General features: G+C 40.6%; 1 protein-coding gene across 5 annotated transcripts in view; it reads right to left on the bottom strand.

Moving 5' to 3' along the window:
• UHRF2 (ubiquitin like with PHD and ring finger domains 2) overlaps positions 1 to 15,247 on the bottom strand; it is a 171,904-nt gene that overhangs the window by 107,725 nt on the left and 48,932 nt on the right. For all 5 annotated transcript variants that reach the window (XR_012159104.2, XM_073345307.2, XM_073345304.2 and 2 more), the window contains exon 4: positions 1,188 to 1,406. Coding sequence is in view for 4 of the 5 variants with exons in the window: in XM_073345307.2 (XP_073201408.1) it covers positions 1,188 to 1,406 (219 nt within the window). In the remaining variant the exon portion in view is untranslated. The remainder of the gene's footprint in view (positions 1 to 1,187; positions 1,407 to 15,247) is intronic.

The following is a 15,247-nucleotide window of genomic DNA, read 5'->3' as shown; positions in this document are numbered from 1 at the left end:
TATGTGGACAATCACTTGAAGCACTGTAATTGAGAACTATACAGAGAATATAGTTAGCATCAAACTAGATTTTGGCCATGTCCACAAATCATAGATTTCCGCCCATTAAGTTATAGTTCAGCAGAAGATACTGAAGGTAATAACCTTCTATCTCCTAATAAAATGGACAAAAAGAAAGTTATTTGACTGTCTTGGTTAGCACATCCAAAAGGGGAGGATTTTGAAACAGATAGATAATACTTTAAATTTAAGATCAAGGATATTTACATTAAATAGGCATACTATGAAGGACTATTGAAACAGAAATTTCTATATCCAGATTAAAATATGTAACTCTGAGTCACATGAAGAGTCCTGTGTTGAGAAAAATGTTCTAAATGTATTCCAAAGGCTTTACAGCCTTCATTGCTAAACCCTGAAGCAGACTTGTTAGCAAAAATACTCTAGGGTGAAGGAAAGGATGCTTATCTGCCCAAAATTCACCATGAAGTCAACACAGAACTCAGATATCCTCAATTATAGCACTAAGAGAAAATGACAGAGTGGGAAAAAGGCAATCTCATTGCTTACCTCAAAATTCTGTACTACAGACGAAGTAAATTCAGCCTCTGAAGAGCTGTCCTCAAGCACCTTGTATAAGATTCAGTGAAGTAGCTGAATTTGTCTATATAGGAATCTCAAAGAATTTGTTTTCTTCCATTCCACCATTAACCTACGAACCATCTGGCCCTGAACAGTCTACTAGCAGACTGAGAAGTCTGTCTAGAGTGCCAAAGATAACTGTCACCCATTAGGATCTGGAAATTCCCAAAGGGCCTGAACAAAAAAAATCCACTGAAAATAGATGCTTCAGCCTTGGTAGTATTGAAGGAAAACATGTTACTAGTCTGATCCAATGGGATCACAGATAACAGATCACGCAATAAGATTAGCCCTGGCAATTCAATCAATCAAAGAACAAAAGAAACATGGCGGGAGGGGCACAAGAGAAGACAACCACATTCTAAATGCATTGATCCTAAAAAGTTTCCATCTGCTAAAAAATTCGAGTAATTCTAGGATCCAGACAGATACAGAGGTAAAACGGAAAGTTAAATTTTTAATCTAATGAAATGTAATGGCCAAAACTGATTTCTTTTTTTTTCCTGCATACTGCATGCTTTCAAAACTGGTCAATATAATCTTACCCCAGAAGAATTTTGGCATGAACTTCTTTGTTAGTCCTTGAGATTTCCCTCAGAGAGGTAATTTCTGCATCAAACCAGAATCCTCTCTCTTCTGGAGTCTCTACATTGTAGTTAACCATCACCATATCACCCACATTGAGTTCACTCCACTTCAAAATGGTTCTTGCTCGTGGTCGAAGATTATTGGCACCCATTTCTACTATACCATTCTCTGGATACCTTGGGGGGGAAAAAAGTTACAAATTAGTACTTCCACTATTATATGAAATAAATCAAAGGGTAAAATTTTAAAAAGTGCCTCAACTGACTTAAGAGCCTGAGCCCCATTTTCAAAAGTGTTTTGGACTCCTAAATTACTTTTGAAAATAGGATTTCTGTTATTTTGACATTTTTGCCTGTTCTCTGACTACGGTCCTGGCTACTTCGGATTTGAAAAACAGTTTTAATCAAAACCACATAAAGAATCATGTTTATGTAAGGTTTTTGCTAGAAAGATGCTAAAAAAATTTCAAATCTGAGTATTAACCTGTCCCAGTCTTCCTCCTACTAGGGTCAATAGCAAAATGCCCAAACATTCCCACAATGAAAAGAAACAAAGATTAGAAATGGGATTTTCAAGATACTAGTCTAACTCTACCCCCATTAAAGTAAATGGGGAAATTCCCCTTGACTTCAATGGCAACACCGTTTTCGAAAATCCAGCCCTACGTGTACAGCATTTACCAACAAAATTATGCAAGATGAAGATAGCATAGGAAAAAAAGTATACATTTGTTCATCAAACAGTAAGTAGACAAATTCCAGAGACAAGCAAATAAACACCACTAATCACAGAAAGAATGTTTCTTGGACTCCCTATCATATAAAATGGCTGATAGTTTTAAAATGTTTCTCCTTTTATTTTAGTGATTAGCACTTTAGTAAATGATAAAATCTAAAAAACTAAACAGTACCATATTTAAGAATTTCTCTCACCAACCATGTAGTAAGGATTGCAATATTGTAAAAAAGGCTTCCTGAAGAATTAAAGATCTATTAAATCACAGAGTTTTTCATTTTTTAATAAAACCCCATTATTTTTTTTAAGTTATTTTAAGGAGACACGTGAATTGCTAGGTTTTTACAAGCAATCAATCTTATTTTCCTCTAAGTGGTGGGGCATATTATTCCAGCACAGACATACACCACACTAGAATTGTACTGTAAATACTTCTAATGAGCTCCATTCCTTTAACTTGGGCAATACCTATTTAGCAGGAGTAATGTAGTGATATCTATTTGAAAGATAGCTACAATAAAATGGCATGAGCATAGAGTGTGCTCAGGCTTTTGGAGGAGCCAACTACTTAGTATAAGAACATACTCTCCTTAAATCCTCTGTATAGATCCATTCTTGCACAGAACTCTGAGCAGAAGAGGAACATGGGGGGGAAGAGAGAAGACCACAGCAGTAAAAACGCATCTGTCAGCAAACCTAAGGTGTTGTGTTATTCCTTGTTGCAAACTCCTCCACTTGGGGAGCTGCCCAGAACTGGAAAATGGATGTTCCTACGTCTGAGTGACAGGACCATTTGGAATGATTGAAAAACAACCTGCTCAGGTAATCTGCCAGGGTATTTTGAACCCCCAGGCCATGGGTCACTTTCAGAAATATACAGACAGGACTGCTTCCCAACACAGCAGTGAGGACCAGGCTTCTCCCTGCTCGTTTACATAAAACACAGCAATTATATTGTCGATCAACATCAATACATCCATTTGCCTGATGTGAGAAAGGAACTCCATGCAAGCTAAACAGATGGCCCACAGCTCCCGGATGTTTGTGCGAAGACTGAGATCTTGGGGTGACCAGAGACCCTATGTTTGCAAGTGTCCCAGATGAGCCCCCAACCCCATGTCGGAGGCATCTGTGACAAAGGCAAGAGTGCTGAGGTGGGGCAAAAGTAACTCCCTTGCATACAGTGACCAGATGTGTCCACCCATCTAGAGAGGGTAAGATGTGACTTGATATGTGCACTAACATGTCTATGTGGTTCTTTCTTGGAGAATATACCTCTGCCACCCAGTCCTGATGGAGTCCCAGGCTCAGTCTGGTGTACTGGACCACATAAGTACACACTGCCATGTGCCCCATCCCCTTAAACAGCTTCTCACCATGGTGAAAGGATAAGCCTTCAAGTCCAGAATAAGGCTTTGAATTGTACAAAATCTTGTCTAAAGCCATAAAGCCCTGGCATCTGTCAAATCCAGGACCATACCAATAAATTCTATTTTCTACATTGGAGACATGACTGACTTGTCTGATTTGATCAGGAGGCCTAGCATGTCAAAGGTGGATCAGATTATGTGAATGCTGACCACCATCAGTGACACAACCTCCAGAGGAATGCTACCACCACCACCACAACCACATCTCTCCACTATTTTTGGAGTTGGAGGCAGGGAAGCTGGGGTCTGCCAGAGGACTCTGGTAGATTGTAAGACAGTCTCAATTAATCAGTAGAGCTATTCGAGCTGCAGATGTCAAAATGTCCACCAGTTTGAGAGATTTTTCCTTGACCTCCTCTGGTTGGATATCTAGGGCCATAGCCATTCTCCTCAACTCCTCCTAATGAGTCTTAAAATTGTCCCGAGGTGAAGAAATAGGTTCATCTGGGAATGAGGAAGAGGGGTGCTACCAGTACTAGGAGCAGGTCCAGTTCCTGTTCCTCTTCTGGCTGATCGTGTGAGAGACCCTGACTCTGCTTGGTACTGATGCTATGGTGGTTGCAGAGACAATGCTCCTGACTCCCAGTAGATGGAGTTGGCTGAGATGGTTGTGGGGATGCTCTTGTTTGGTGGGGGAGCCCATGGATTCCAAAAGGGCCACTGGCACAGCCCAAGTCCCCAACTATGCATAGCCCAACAATCCCTCCCTACTGGTACTGAGGCAGAAATCAGGGTGGCCATTCCTCCTGATGGGACTGGCTAGGTTGGGATACATAGGAATCCACTTCAGTGTGTGATGAGTAAGAACTTTATTGCTGAGACCAAGGTGGTACCGTACACGTTGGTACCAGTAAAGAAGGCAGTCTCTGAAGAAAGGTGAGCCAGAGAGATCATCTATGGCTTTCCCCGAGATGGTCTCGACCTATCTGGCACCCTAATAGCCACATCCGATGGAGCTACTTAGTATGGAGGTGATGACGCAGGAGACACACCTCAGGCGCCAGTGCCAAGAGTCTCTAGAACCCCTGGTGATGGTGACAACCTCAATTCTCTTGCAGCCTCAAACGCCTCAGGAGTAGGCGGTACTGGGAACATACTCGACAGTACTGTGGCAGGAGGAGATGCTTCGGGAGCCAGTCTCAGCAGGCCCACGCTGGGCTCCAGGAATGTGCACTTTTGGGAATGCTTCCTCTTTGAAGACTGCAGTAGTGTGCTACTGACTAATGCTGAGTTGGTCAGTATTTGGACCAAGATAGAGGGCTCAGATGGAGGCTGTAGCAACAACTCCATCAACAGACTTTTTAATTTGATTGCTTTGTCTCCTCCTCTCCCCTACTTACAAATGCCACACTTGTCACTTTTATGAGCCTCCCCAAGCTCTTAAGGCAGCTGTGGTGAGGGTCACTATTAAGCATTGCCATGCCACAAGAGTGACAGCGTTTGAAACGCAGAGACCACAACATATCTGACACCGGGGCTAGTACCCAAACTGGATAGCAGAACCACATAAAACAAAAACCACCACAACCACAAATTATTTTTAAACTAAACTAAACTATACGAGGTACTATTTACACGTAACAAGTAAAGACCTGCAGAAGCAAGGACCAGGAGTTCCAACAATTATCACGGGCGGTAGGAAGGAACTGAGGGGGCACTGGGGGAGCTCTGCCTTTTATGCCTGCATAGTGTGTGCAAGACAGCAGATGGTGTTTGGGCTGCCCCAATGGGTATTGTTAAGGGTAAAAATTCTCCAACAACTGTGCACTAGAGCACACAAACACCTACAGTGGAATGGACATGTGAAATCAATCCACTTTTCATGTGTTCAAGGTAGATTAACTCGTTTGTTGTGTAGGCAAGGGTTGGGATAAAATTAAACAAGACCAGTGATGCGTACTGCAGAAGAATAAGGTTATTTCCATTTGCCACCTCCCAAATTATTATGCAACTTTTTAGCAGTGGATTGCTCTAGTTTTATAAAAGGTGGGTCTATTAAATAGAATCTGCCTCCCAAAGGGCAAAAAAAATTTCAGCTGCATTGAGGTTTACGATCCCAAAGGCCTGCTTCTGAAAATACTATCAGGCATAGGGCTAATTATTGAGAATAATAAATAATAATAATAATTTGTACTTCTATAGTAAAGTCTGACTTCTAATATGAAGAATGGTGGAATTCTACCAACCAGTAAGTTCCCTATCCTATCCCTCAAAAATCTCCTTCCCCAGAAAAACAAAAAACAAAACAGAAGAGGTAGGAAGAGAAAGGATAAAACAAATCATACCCATTTCAGGTTTAGATCAGACCTCAGACAGTATGCCTACTTTTATCGGGCTTTACTTTAAAAAAAAATTCAGCTTATTTATACACCTCTAAACACAAGACTATAAAATCTAGACCTCAATTATTGTGGTAAAATATGCCACTACAGCGTTAGGAAAAGAAAAAAAACGTAGGGCAGTGTAAATGAGCAGATATACAAAGGAACAAAAGAAAATCTTTTGAGAACACCAAAACTATGAAAACATTACAAAATTTTCTCAATTATTTTCACTAAAGAAAGTAGACTAACAGAATCCTAATACTAGAACTATTCATAGACTCAAATGAGGCTAGTAAAAGGTATTTTCTTCTTTATTGCCTTTCTTCTTTTTAAAGCTTCTGTCATATCCTACAGGAGGTAACAGAAGTTGTGTGCTCTTCAGCAGATTTCCTACCTATATAATACGTACTCCTGAGAGCATTCTGCACCAAAAAATTAAAAATTCTGCACACAATATTTTAAATTTTTTCAAATTTTATTTGTCAAATAAATGTGGAGACTCCAGCATGGCATTTGGGTGCACAGGCCACTGGCTGCAGAGAGGTGGGAGATTACTGGGTCTGGATGTGGGGGGCTCAGTACAAGGGGATCCAGGTGCAGGTGGCTTGTTGGGGTGGTCCAGGTGCAGCAGGAGTGGGGCTCGGTTGGTGCAGGAAGCACGGGGGGGAAGAGTTGGCAGAGCTTCCTATAACTGGGGGAGAAATCTGGGGGTGGGTCTGACATAAGCCCAGACGCTATGCACGGAAAGAGGAAGTCTCGTCCTCCCCAGCCCAGCCAGGACTAAGCTGAGCCCAGCAAAGGGTGGTAGTCACCAGCTAGGTCTTCCCCACTCCCACCACCCACTCCACAGCGATTTACACCTCTGCCAGCTGCCTTGGGCACCCAAAACATACTGCTGGAGAGGGTTGCATGATCGGTCTTGTGGCTTCCCTTTACTTCCCAATCAGAAAGTCATTTTTCTGCAGGGAAGCAAAGCAAATTCTGTGCATGCACAGTGGCACAAAATTCCCCCATAAGTAAATAAATTGACAATGGGCTAAATTCTGCTCTTAGAGTACATTCACTCTGCAATTAAACACCTGTGGCTGGCTGTGTCAGCTGACTCAGGCTTATAGGGCTCGAGATACAAGGCTGTTTAATTGCAGTGTGGATGTTTGGTCTTGAGCTCCAGCCTGAGCCATGGGACTACACGAGTAGGGAAGAGTCCCAGAGCCCAGCACCAGCCCAAGTCTGAACTATAATTAAACAGCCTTGTAGACTGAGCCCCCCCACACACACACAAATCAGCTGATATGGGCTGGTCATGGATGTTTAATTTCAGTGTAGACATACCCTTAGTTGTACCACTAAGTTTGGTTTACCGCAGCTGTAGAAAATCTGATATAGTAACCTCAAGCTACAAAAGTTCTTTAGAAATTAAATTCACAAAGGGCTCCAGTATGGGTTTTTTTAAGTTATAAGCTTAAGCATATAATATTTAAAAAGGAGAAAGACAAAAAAGGAATAATAAGGATTAACATATATTGCACAAAATAAACTTTTTCTTTTTTAGCTGTATCCTTACTGAACCTACTTCTAATTTTAAATCTTAATACTAACATAGCAAAATTCTCATGTGGTCTCACATCTCTATGGAAACCTTTCTTAGCAATCAGTTGCCCATGGAGCTTTGGAGCGGAGCCCAGAGCTGGAGCAGCTCTGGAGCTGCAGGTTTTGCCTGGAGCTGGAGCGGAGCTGGAGCACAGCTCCAAAGCCCTGGTTGCCTATAAAGAAAGTTTCCAGTCTTCCTTGGCCACAGGCGGTATTTGAGCATTCCTAACATGTGATACAGAGAAATGTATTAACCCTATGTCACTATACAAAAATCTTTTCCTGGCACCAAGAAATTCCAGAGTATCCTTTAATCCTTTTCCCATCCACCATCAGAAGCTGATGTAACAGAAGAGAAAAGACTCTAAATTCACATACTGGAACCAAAACAGGACGTCAGGACTTTTTTTTGCAACAACGATATACAAGGTCAGTTCTAAGACTCAAGTTGTTACAACTCCTATTTAATTTTCCCCATATTTGTAATTTAAACAAAATCCAAGCTCATTACAATTTTTTTTTAAAAAAGAGTTTTTAAATACACAATCAGAAATGTGTAACACACCTAACTGAACAACAACATTACAGCATATCTTCAAAAATTAAAGATCTTTGCAACTTCTAAATTAAGGGTATATTCTACAGTATCTTACCACAGACCTAACTAAAGTTTTTCTTATTCATTTCCTTTTTAAAAATAAATGTTAAATGTACTATTACTTCACATTAACACTACCAAAATGGAAAGGAATTTTGGTTCTTGGTCTGTCTGCCATTATGTGAATTTGGACTTACAAATATCTTTTTCACCAACCACAGGCAGAGACATCACCCCCCACAAACCCAACCCTTTGGATCTGTTCCTCTTTACCAGTTCAGCCATTTACCATTATGGTAATCTAAAACAGGGTTTCCCAACTTGTGGGTTGAGACCCAAAACTGGGTCAACAGAATGTTTCAAAGGGTTACGTGGCAGCTCCTGTGGGTCCTATCCCACAGGGCTGGCTGGGCTCGCTTCCCTGCTCCAGGCACTGCAACCTCCGGTGTCCCAGAGCCACTTAGGGTTTGGCCCAGCTGTCATGACAACAGGAGTCCAGGTAAGCCAAATTTGAGTGAGTGGCACTGTACTCCCTGAGCCAGGTCAAAACTCCACTCAGATAAATTTGATCCAGTCAGGGGGGCAGGGCCAAACCTGACTGGCACCACACCCCCGGGGTTGCAATGCCCAAAGCAGAGAGCCAAGTCCAGCCAGTCCCACAGCACAGGAGCTGCAACTGTGGAGTGAATGCCAGGCAGCAACCAACTCCCCTCCCCTCCCCTCCCAGTAGGTAGGACCCAGCCAAAAACACCCTAGGGGCTGTACCCCCAAACTGTTTACTGGGTCACGACAGGCTATAAACATTTACAAATGGATCCTGAGCCCAAAAAGGTTTAGAATCACTGATCGAAAAGACATAGCTGACTCTTCCTTCTCTTTAGAGGCTTCTACAAAGTCATGCTTCCCTCACCCCTCAATAAATTGGGCAAGAAAGAGGAGCAAAAGAAAAAAAATTCATTCATTCAAACAGGAGGATTTGGTAAAAAATCTAATTCATTTTTCTCTAAATAATGCAGAATGTGGGCTCCTAGGGCTCGTCTATCCCACTTTGAAAGGGAGCAAATCAAAGTGCACTATGGAACATTTACTGAGTGGTGGCAGCAGGGTGTCCCCCCAACACACACACAGTTCACAGGAGGCTAGTGCAGGGTAGATTTATACCACAACTTGCCATGATCTAAATGTTCGTATAGACAAAGCCCTTACTGATTGAACCCAGAAAAATGCTACTAACAGGAGAGTTCAAGCTGTACCATTGTATACAGGTACTGGAGTTCATAAGTAAGGCTGCGAGTCTGTCATGGAGGTCATGGAAATCACAGATTCCGTGACTTCCCGTTACTTCTGCAGCAGCGGCAGTTTGGGTGTGTAGGAAGGGGTTCAGGACTAGGGGCAGGAGGTTGGAGTGGGCAGAGGGGCACTTACCTTGGGGTGGGGGGCTCCCTGGCTCCCACTGGCAAGGCCCTGCAGCTCCTAGGCAGAGGGGCAAAAGGACTCGGAGCTGCCCGCCCTGGCAGCTCCCATTGGCTTCGGGTCCCAGCCAATCAGAGCTGTGCAGCTGGTGGTTGTGGCGGGAGCAGCACACGAAGCCCCTCAGCTCCGCCTCTGCCGCCTCGGAGCTGCAGGGACACGCGGTGCCGGGTAGGGAGCCCCTGCGAGTCCTGCCAACCCTCCCCCTATCCAGCACCAACGGGGTCCCAAGCCATCTCCCCCCACATCCCAAGGTCTGCAGAGAAGGCATATTGTCATTCTCCCGGACATGATGTCTGGCTCATGACTCCCCCGCCCTTTTCTGACCGCCAAGATGACTAGTGCCAAGTAAAGACAATCATCACTCATACGGACCTAGAGGTCTGTGGTTCCTAAATAGACATCTGAAGAAGTCTCATCAACCATGGATCCTTCTGGAGATTTCACTCACCAAAGCAATCTTACTAACAGATCTTTGCACAATTTGAGACATACTGCCTGGAACCTGAGTGGTCTCACCTCCTTTATAAGGATTATTCCCAGAATCTAGATTTCTTATTAAAACCAGAAACACACCAATTAAGTAAGTTTACAGAGGATTTGGGGAACAGTCCCACTGTTATGTGGGAAAGAAGGTACATTTCCTACATCTCTTCACTAAAGAGATCTAGGAGAAATTTCAAGATTACTTTGGTTTGGTTCCAAGTCCAATTTATCAGAAAGTGCAAGTCTCAGCTCTGGAAACTTTGAGGTCTCACTAATCAAATTCCAACATACTGCTTCAGCTGTACATTTCCAGATTTCATAAGTTTCTCAAAGACATCTACCCCACCCATTATTCAGGAACCTCAACTTTGTATTGCCAATCCCCGCTAATCCTCTCTCTGAGCCAATGGGAGAAGCATCCGTGTCAAGATGGTTTTCCTCTTAGCAGTCTCTTCAGCTAGAAGAGTGGGCAAACTTGGGACACTAATCAAAAAGCCCTTATCTACCATTTTCCTTGACAGGATAGTCTTTATGCCACTTCCTCCATTTGTTCCTAAGGGGAATATGGCTTTTCACTTGGATCAATACTTTTCCTTATACTCTGTCCCACAACCTAAAGAAACAGTTGCACGATTGATATCTGATCAAGGTAGTATAATTTAGGGCTGTCAATTAAAATTAATTTGATTAATCATGAGATTAAAAAATAATCACAATTAACTGCCGTTTTAATTACTGTTAAAAAATAGAATACCATGTCTTTAAAATATTTTTGGATGTTTTTCCTGCATTTTCAAATATATTGATTTCAATTACAACACAGTGTACACTGCTCACTTTATATTGTTTTTATTACAAATATTTGCACTGTAAAAAAGATAAAACAAACAGTATTTTTCAAGTCAACTTGTCCAAGTGCTAGAGTGCATCTTTCTTGTGAAACTGCAATTTACAAATGTAGATTTTTTTTTTAAAACTGCACTCAAAAATAAAATAAAAACTTTAGAGCCTACAAGTCCACTCAGTCCTACTTCTTGGTCAGCCAAATGCTGACACAAACATGTTTGTTTACATTTATGTGATATAATGCTGCCTGCTTCTTATTTACGGTGTCACCTGAGAGTGAAAACGGGCATTCACACGGTACTGTTGTAGCCAAAGTTGCAAGATATTTATGTATCAGATATGCTAAACTCTCATAAGTCTGTTCATGCTTCAGCCACCATTCCACAGGACTTGCTTCCATGTGGATGACACGCATTAAAAAAAAAGTGTTCATTAAATCTGTGACTGAACCCTTTGGCGGGGGAATTGTATGTCTCCTGCTCTGTGGTTTTACCTGCATTCTGCCATAAATTTCATGTTATAGCAGTCTCGGATGATGACCCAGCATATGTTTCTCGATTTAAGAACGCTTTCACTGCAGACTTGACAAAACGCAAAAAAGGTATTAATGTGAGATTTCTATGATAGCTACAGCACTTGACCCAAGGTTTAAGAACCTGAAGGTACCTTCCAAAATCTGAAGAGGGACGAGGTGTGGAACATGTTGTCAGAAGTCTTAAGAGCAACACTGCGATGCAGAAACTACTGAACCTGAACCACCAAAAAAGAAAATGAAAATTTGTTGGTGGCATCTGACTCAGATGATGAAAATGAACATGCGTCAGTCCCCACTGCTGTGGATCATTATAGAGCAGAATCAGTCATCAGCATGTAAGCACATCCTCTGGAATGGTGATCAAAGCCCACAAATGTTTAGCATATCTGGCAATAAATACCATGAAACACTGGCTACAACAGTACCATGTGAATGTCTGTTCTCACTTTCAAGTAACACTGTAAATAAGAAGCAAGCAGCAGAATCTCCCATAAATGTAAACAAACTTATCTGTCTTAGCATTTGGCTGACCAAGAAGGAGAACTGAGTGGACTTGTAGGCTCTAAAGTTTTTGTTTTATTTTTGAGTGCAGTTTAAAAAAAAAAATCTGCAATTGTAAATTGCAACGTAAGAAGAAAGATTACACAATAGCACTTGTATGAGGCAACTTGAAAAATACTATTCCTTTTGCTTATCTTTTTTTAGAGTTTAAATATTCACAATAAAAATATGAAGTAAGGATTGTACACTTTGTATTGTGTTGTAACAAATCAATATTTGAAAATGTAAAAAAAATCCAAAAATATTTATTTATATTATAATACATTTAAATTGGTATTCTATTATTGTTTAACCGCGTGATTAATCGTGAATAACTCAAAACAAATTAACAGTGCCTCGGACAACAGGGTCCTGGTCCCTGACTAGAGCTGCTAGACACTACAAACACACAAATAATGATAATGCTCATTTTATATAGGGGACAGAGTACACAGCTAATATTTTCCACCCAGAAAATATTTTGTCTACTGAAGACCCCCAGGGGCAGACAGGGCTCATCTGGCCAGGTGCAATGGCTACTTCAAAGGTACAGCAGGACCATACAATAAAAACTGCCTTGCAGCTAACATGGTCTTAAGCCAACTTCCTTTACTTGGCTCACACAAGATAGTATTTTTGGCCTCATCTGGCACACTTTTTGAATAAAGGGCCTTCTAGTTTCAATTCTGTGTTCTGCAATAAATCCTTTAAAAAAGAAAAAAAGTGGATTGGTAGATAAAATTTTGTTTTGGTTCTCATGTCTATTCTCCTCCCCCTCCCCAATTTTCTTGCAGGATTTTTATTACTGCTTGCTATTTCCCATCAGTACTAGACTAATGGAACAGTGGGTACCCACATAGGAGAAAGGTAAAATTAGTTTCCTTACCTGTAGTGTTCCCACTGTTCCATTAGAACCCACCCTGTGCTTATATATTTGTTGTTCTAAGCCTCAATGACTTGAAAGAGCACAGGAATAAACATTTCTGGTTTGATAGGAGGACATCTAGAGAGTGAGTAAGAGAAAGTGTTTTTAGTGAAGCACTTCAATTGTTAATCTTTTTATAAAATTATATATATAATGGTCCCCGCTGAGAGAAATGTGGGAGCTGACAATCAATTGGGATGGGGGGAAGATAAGAGGGATCTTGAGTCTACCTCAAAAGTATGAAAAGGCGGCTGAGAGACCAGGAGTAGAGGTCTAACAGAACAGCTGATGCCCACTTGGAGAAAGTTATTGGCAAGATAAAACTAATTTTCAATGGTGTCTAACGGTGAGACTTTCACGTGCCTCAAAAGACTATCCGCTGTGAGATGAATATGACTGTGCTAACTCCATTTATATTTTAAGGCAAGTTCAATTAGTGTGAAGATATACCCTCTGATACAACACTGTCAGACTGTGTAATTTTTTCCTACAAATTTCATTTGTTTGACTGTTCTACTTAAAAGGATGGAGGCTGATATAACAATTCTTGGAAAAATACTGAGTGCTGCTTTTTATTTCTTCTATAGGGATTTACTCTTGGATAGTGGTGGCATTTGCACAATATTTCAAATTTGTCTTTAATAAAGGTCTTTGAGAGAGGGACATTTTTGTTATGTGTTTGTACAGTCCACCTAGCACAACAGGAACCTAGTCCGTACCTGGGCTAATAGGTGCTACCACAATGCAAATAAATAATAAAGATACATGTGGACACAATCTGTGGTTTGTCTAGATTCAGAAGAAGCTGTCATTTAAAGATGAACAGAAATCTTACTAAACTCTCTAATTACTTAAAATGCTCTGTGTTTTTCCACACAGAAGAATAAGACCACATCATTTGATTAAAGTTGGACCTTGGTGGATTTGCACCACTCATTGCTAGCTAGCTGTTTTGTCTGCCAGGGGATAACTTTATATCTGAAGCTCTCACTACTAACTGAAAAATGCAGAGATCTTGCTCTCCACACAGCCTCAGAATAACTGTTTTCTCAGAAGCTCACACTTAAATATTTAGCAAGTTCATTTCAGTGAAAGTAGGTAATCATGACTTCAAGGCAATTTCAGACAGTTAAAAAAAAGAAAACAATGCAGTTATGATGGTCACTAGCTAAGAATACAAACCTGCTGCAGATCATATTAAAGGAAGCCAAAAAAGTTGATTGTCTCGGCCTGCTAGAAATGCCCAGCTAAACCTTAAGGTACAGACAATAGAGTAACAGAATTGAAACTGTTTGTTGTATGTCTGCGCAAGTGACATCATGCATCCTATATCTTCTAACTCCAGGGTTGCTTCACCTATCCAGTAATTCTCTGACTTATACAAATTGACAACAGCTGAGTGGATTAAACAATTTCCTTCCATTGGTCACAAAAGCCATTTCCACAATTTTTTTATGCTTTTTCTTGTGCCACCATGTCTCCTTTTAACAACTCTGTTCTACCTTAAAAAGTCAGTCAGTCTTAAAACTGGATCTTTAAAATCACAGAATGATTCACTTCTGTCACACTATAGTGATATTTTAATTATATCAAGGGCTTTTAAGGTACTTTGCAGGATTTTCTTGTAACTTTTTAATTTTACTGATATTTTATTATTATATTGAGGGGGGAAAATTGTATTTTACATATAAGGACACATGACTTGTTTGTATAGATGCATATATAAAAAAACTAACTAACAGATGGTGCACAAAGATCAAACTTGTATGATCCTCAAGCATGAGCACATTAAAAAACCCAGCTATCAGGAGTAGTTAAAAGAAGTTATGTTCAGGTCCCCAACAAATAGCAAATCAATTTTTACTTCTCCTATTAATAATTGTTTTATTGTATTATATTGGAAAAATAAACTTAAAATTTAACAGACAGTGCTGATTTAAAGTTTCTTTTGAAACTCTGATAAAGAACATATTATAATTAATTCACCCTCAGCAAGATATACCTCATTTATACTCCTGTACAAGGGTACATGCATCATCCTCTACTATGAAGACTCGAAACACAAAAGCACCATGTATTTTAGTCTCAGCAATGTAACGGAATATTCAACATTATTCCTTTAGTTACTAAAAGTCTGTTTAAATGGAAGGATGCTTTTATTTTCTTGGTCCCAATTCTGTAAGCTGATGCACCAGTGAGGACTTCTGTGTTGTGAAATCCCATTAAACTCTATGGGACTCTGACACAGGAGTCTGCACTGGCACATTCATTGCAGGTTTGAATCTTTATTTCTTCACCCAATATTCTCATTCCACACTGAGATTATGGAATTGCTTTCAATCCCTCAATTGGGGGATTGGCTATAAAGATTTACATGAAAGGCAGACTGGTAACTGTGTGTATCAATATTACCCTTGAGTCAGATTCATCCAATTCAAGCACCAGATTTTGCTCCCATGAGAGTTTTGTCTCTCCATTTGGACGTCAATGGGAGTAATATAAACTTTAAAAAGTTATGCTTTACTTATACTCATATCT

The sequence above is a fragment of the Lepidochelys kempii genome, chromosome 5, assembly GCF_965140285.1.
Source record: "Lepidochelys kempii isolate rLepKem1 chromosome 5, rLepKem1.hap1, whole genome shotgun sequence".
In the NCBI taxonomy this organism is placed as follows: Eukaryota; Metazoa; Chordata; order Testudines; family Cheloniidae; genus Lepidochelys; species Lepidochelys kempii.
The sequence above is the reverse complement of the archived record's forward strand: the minus strand, read 5'-3'. Positions and strand labels throughout refer to the sequence as shown.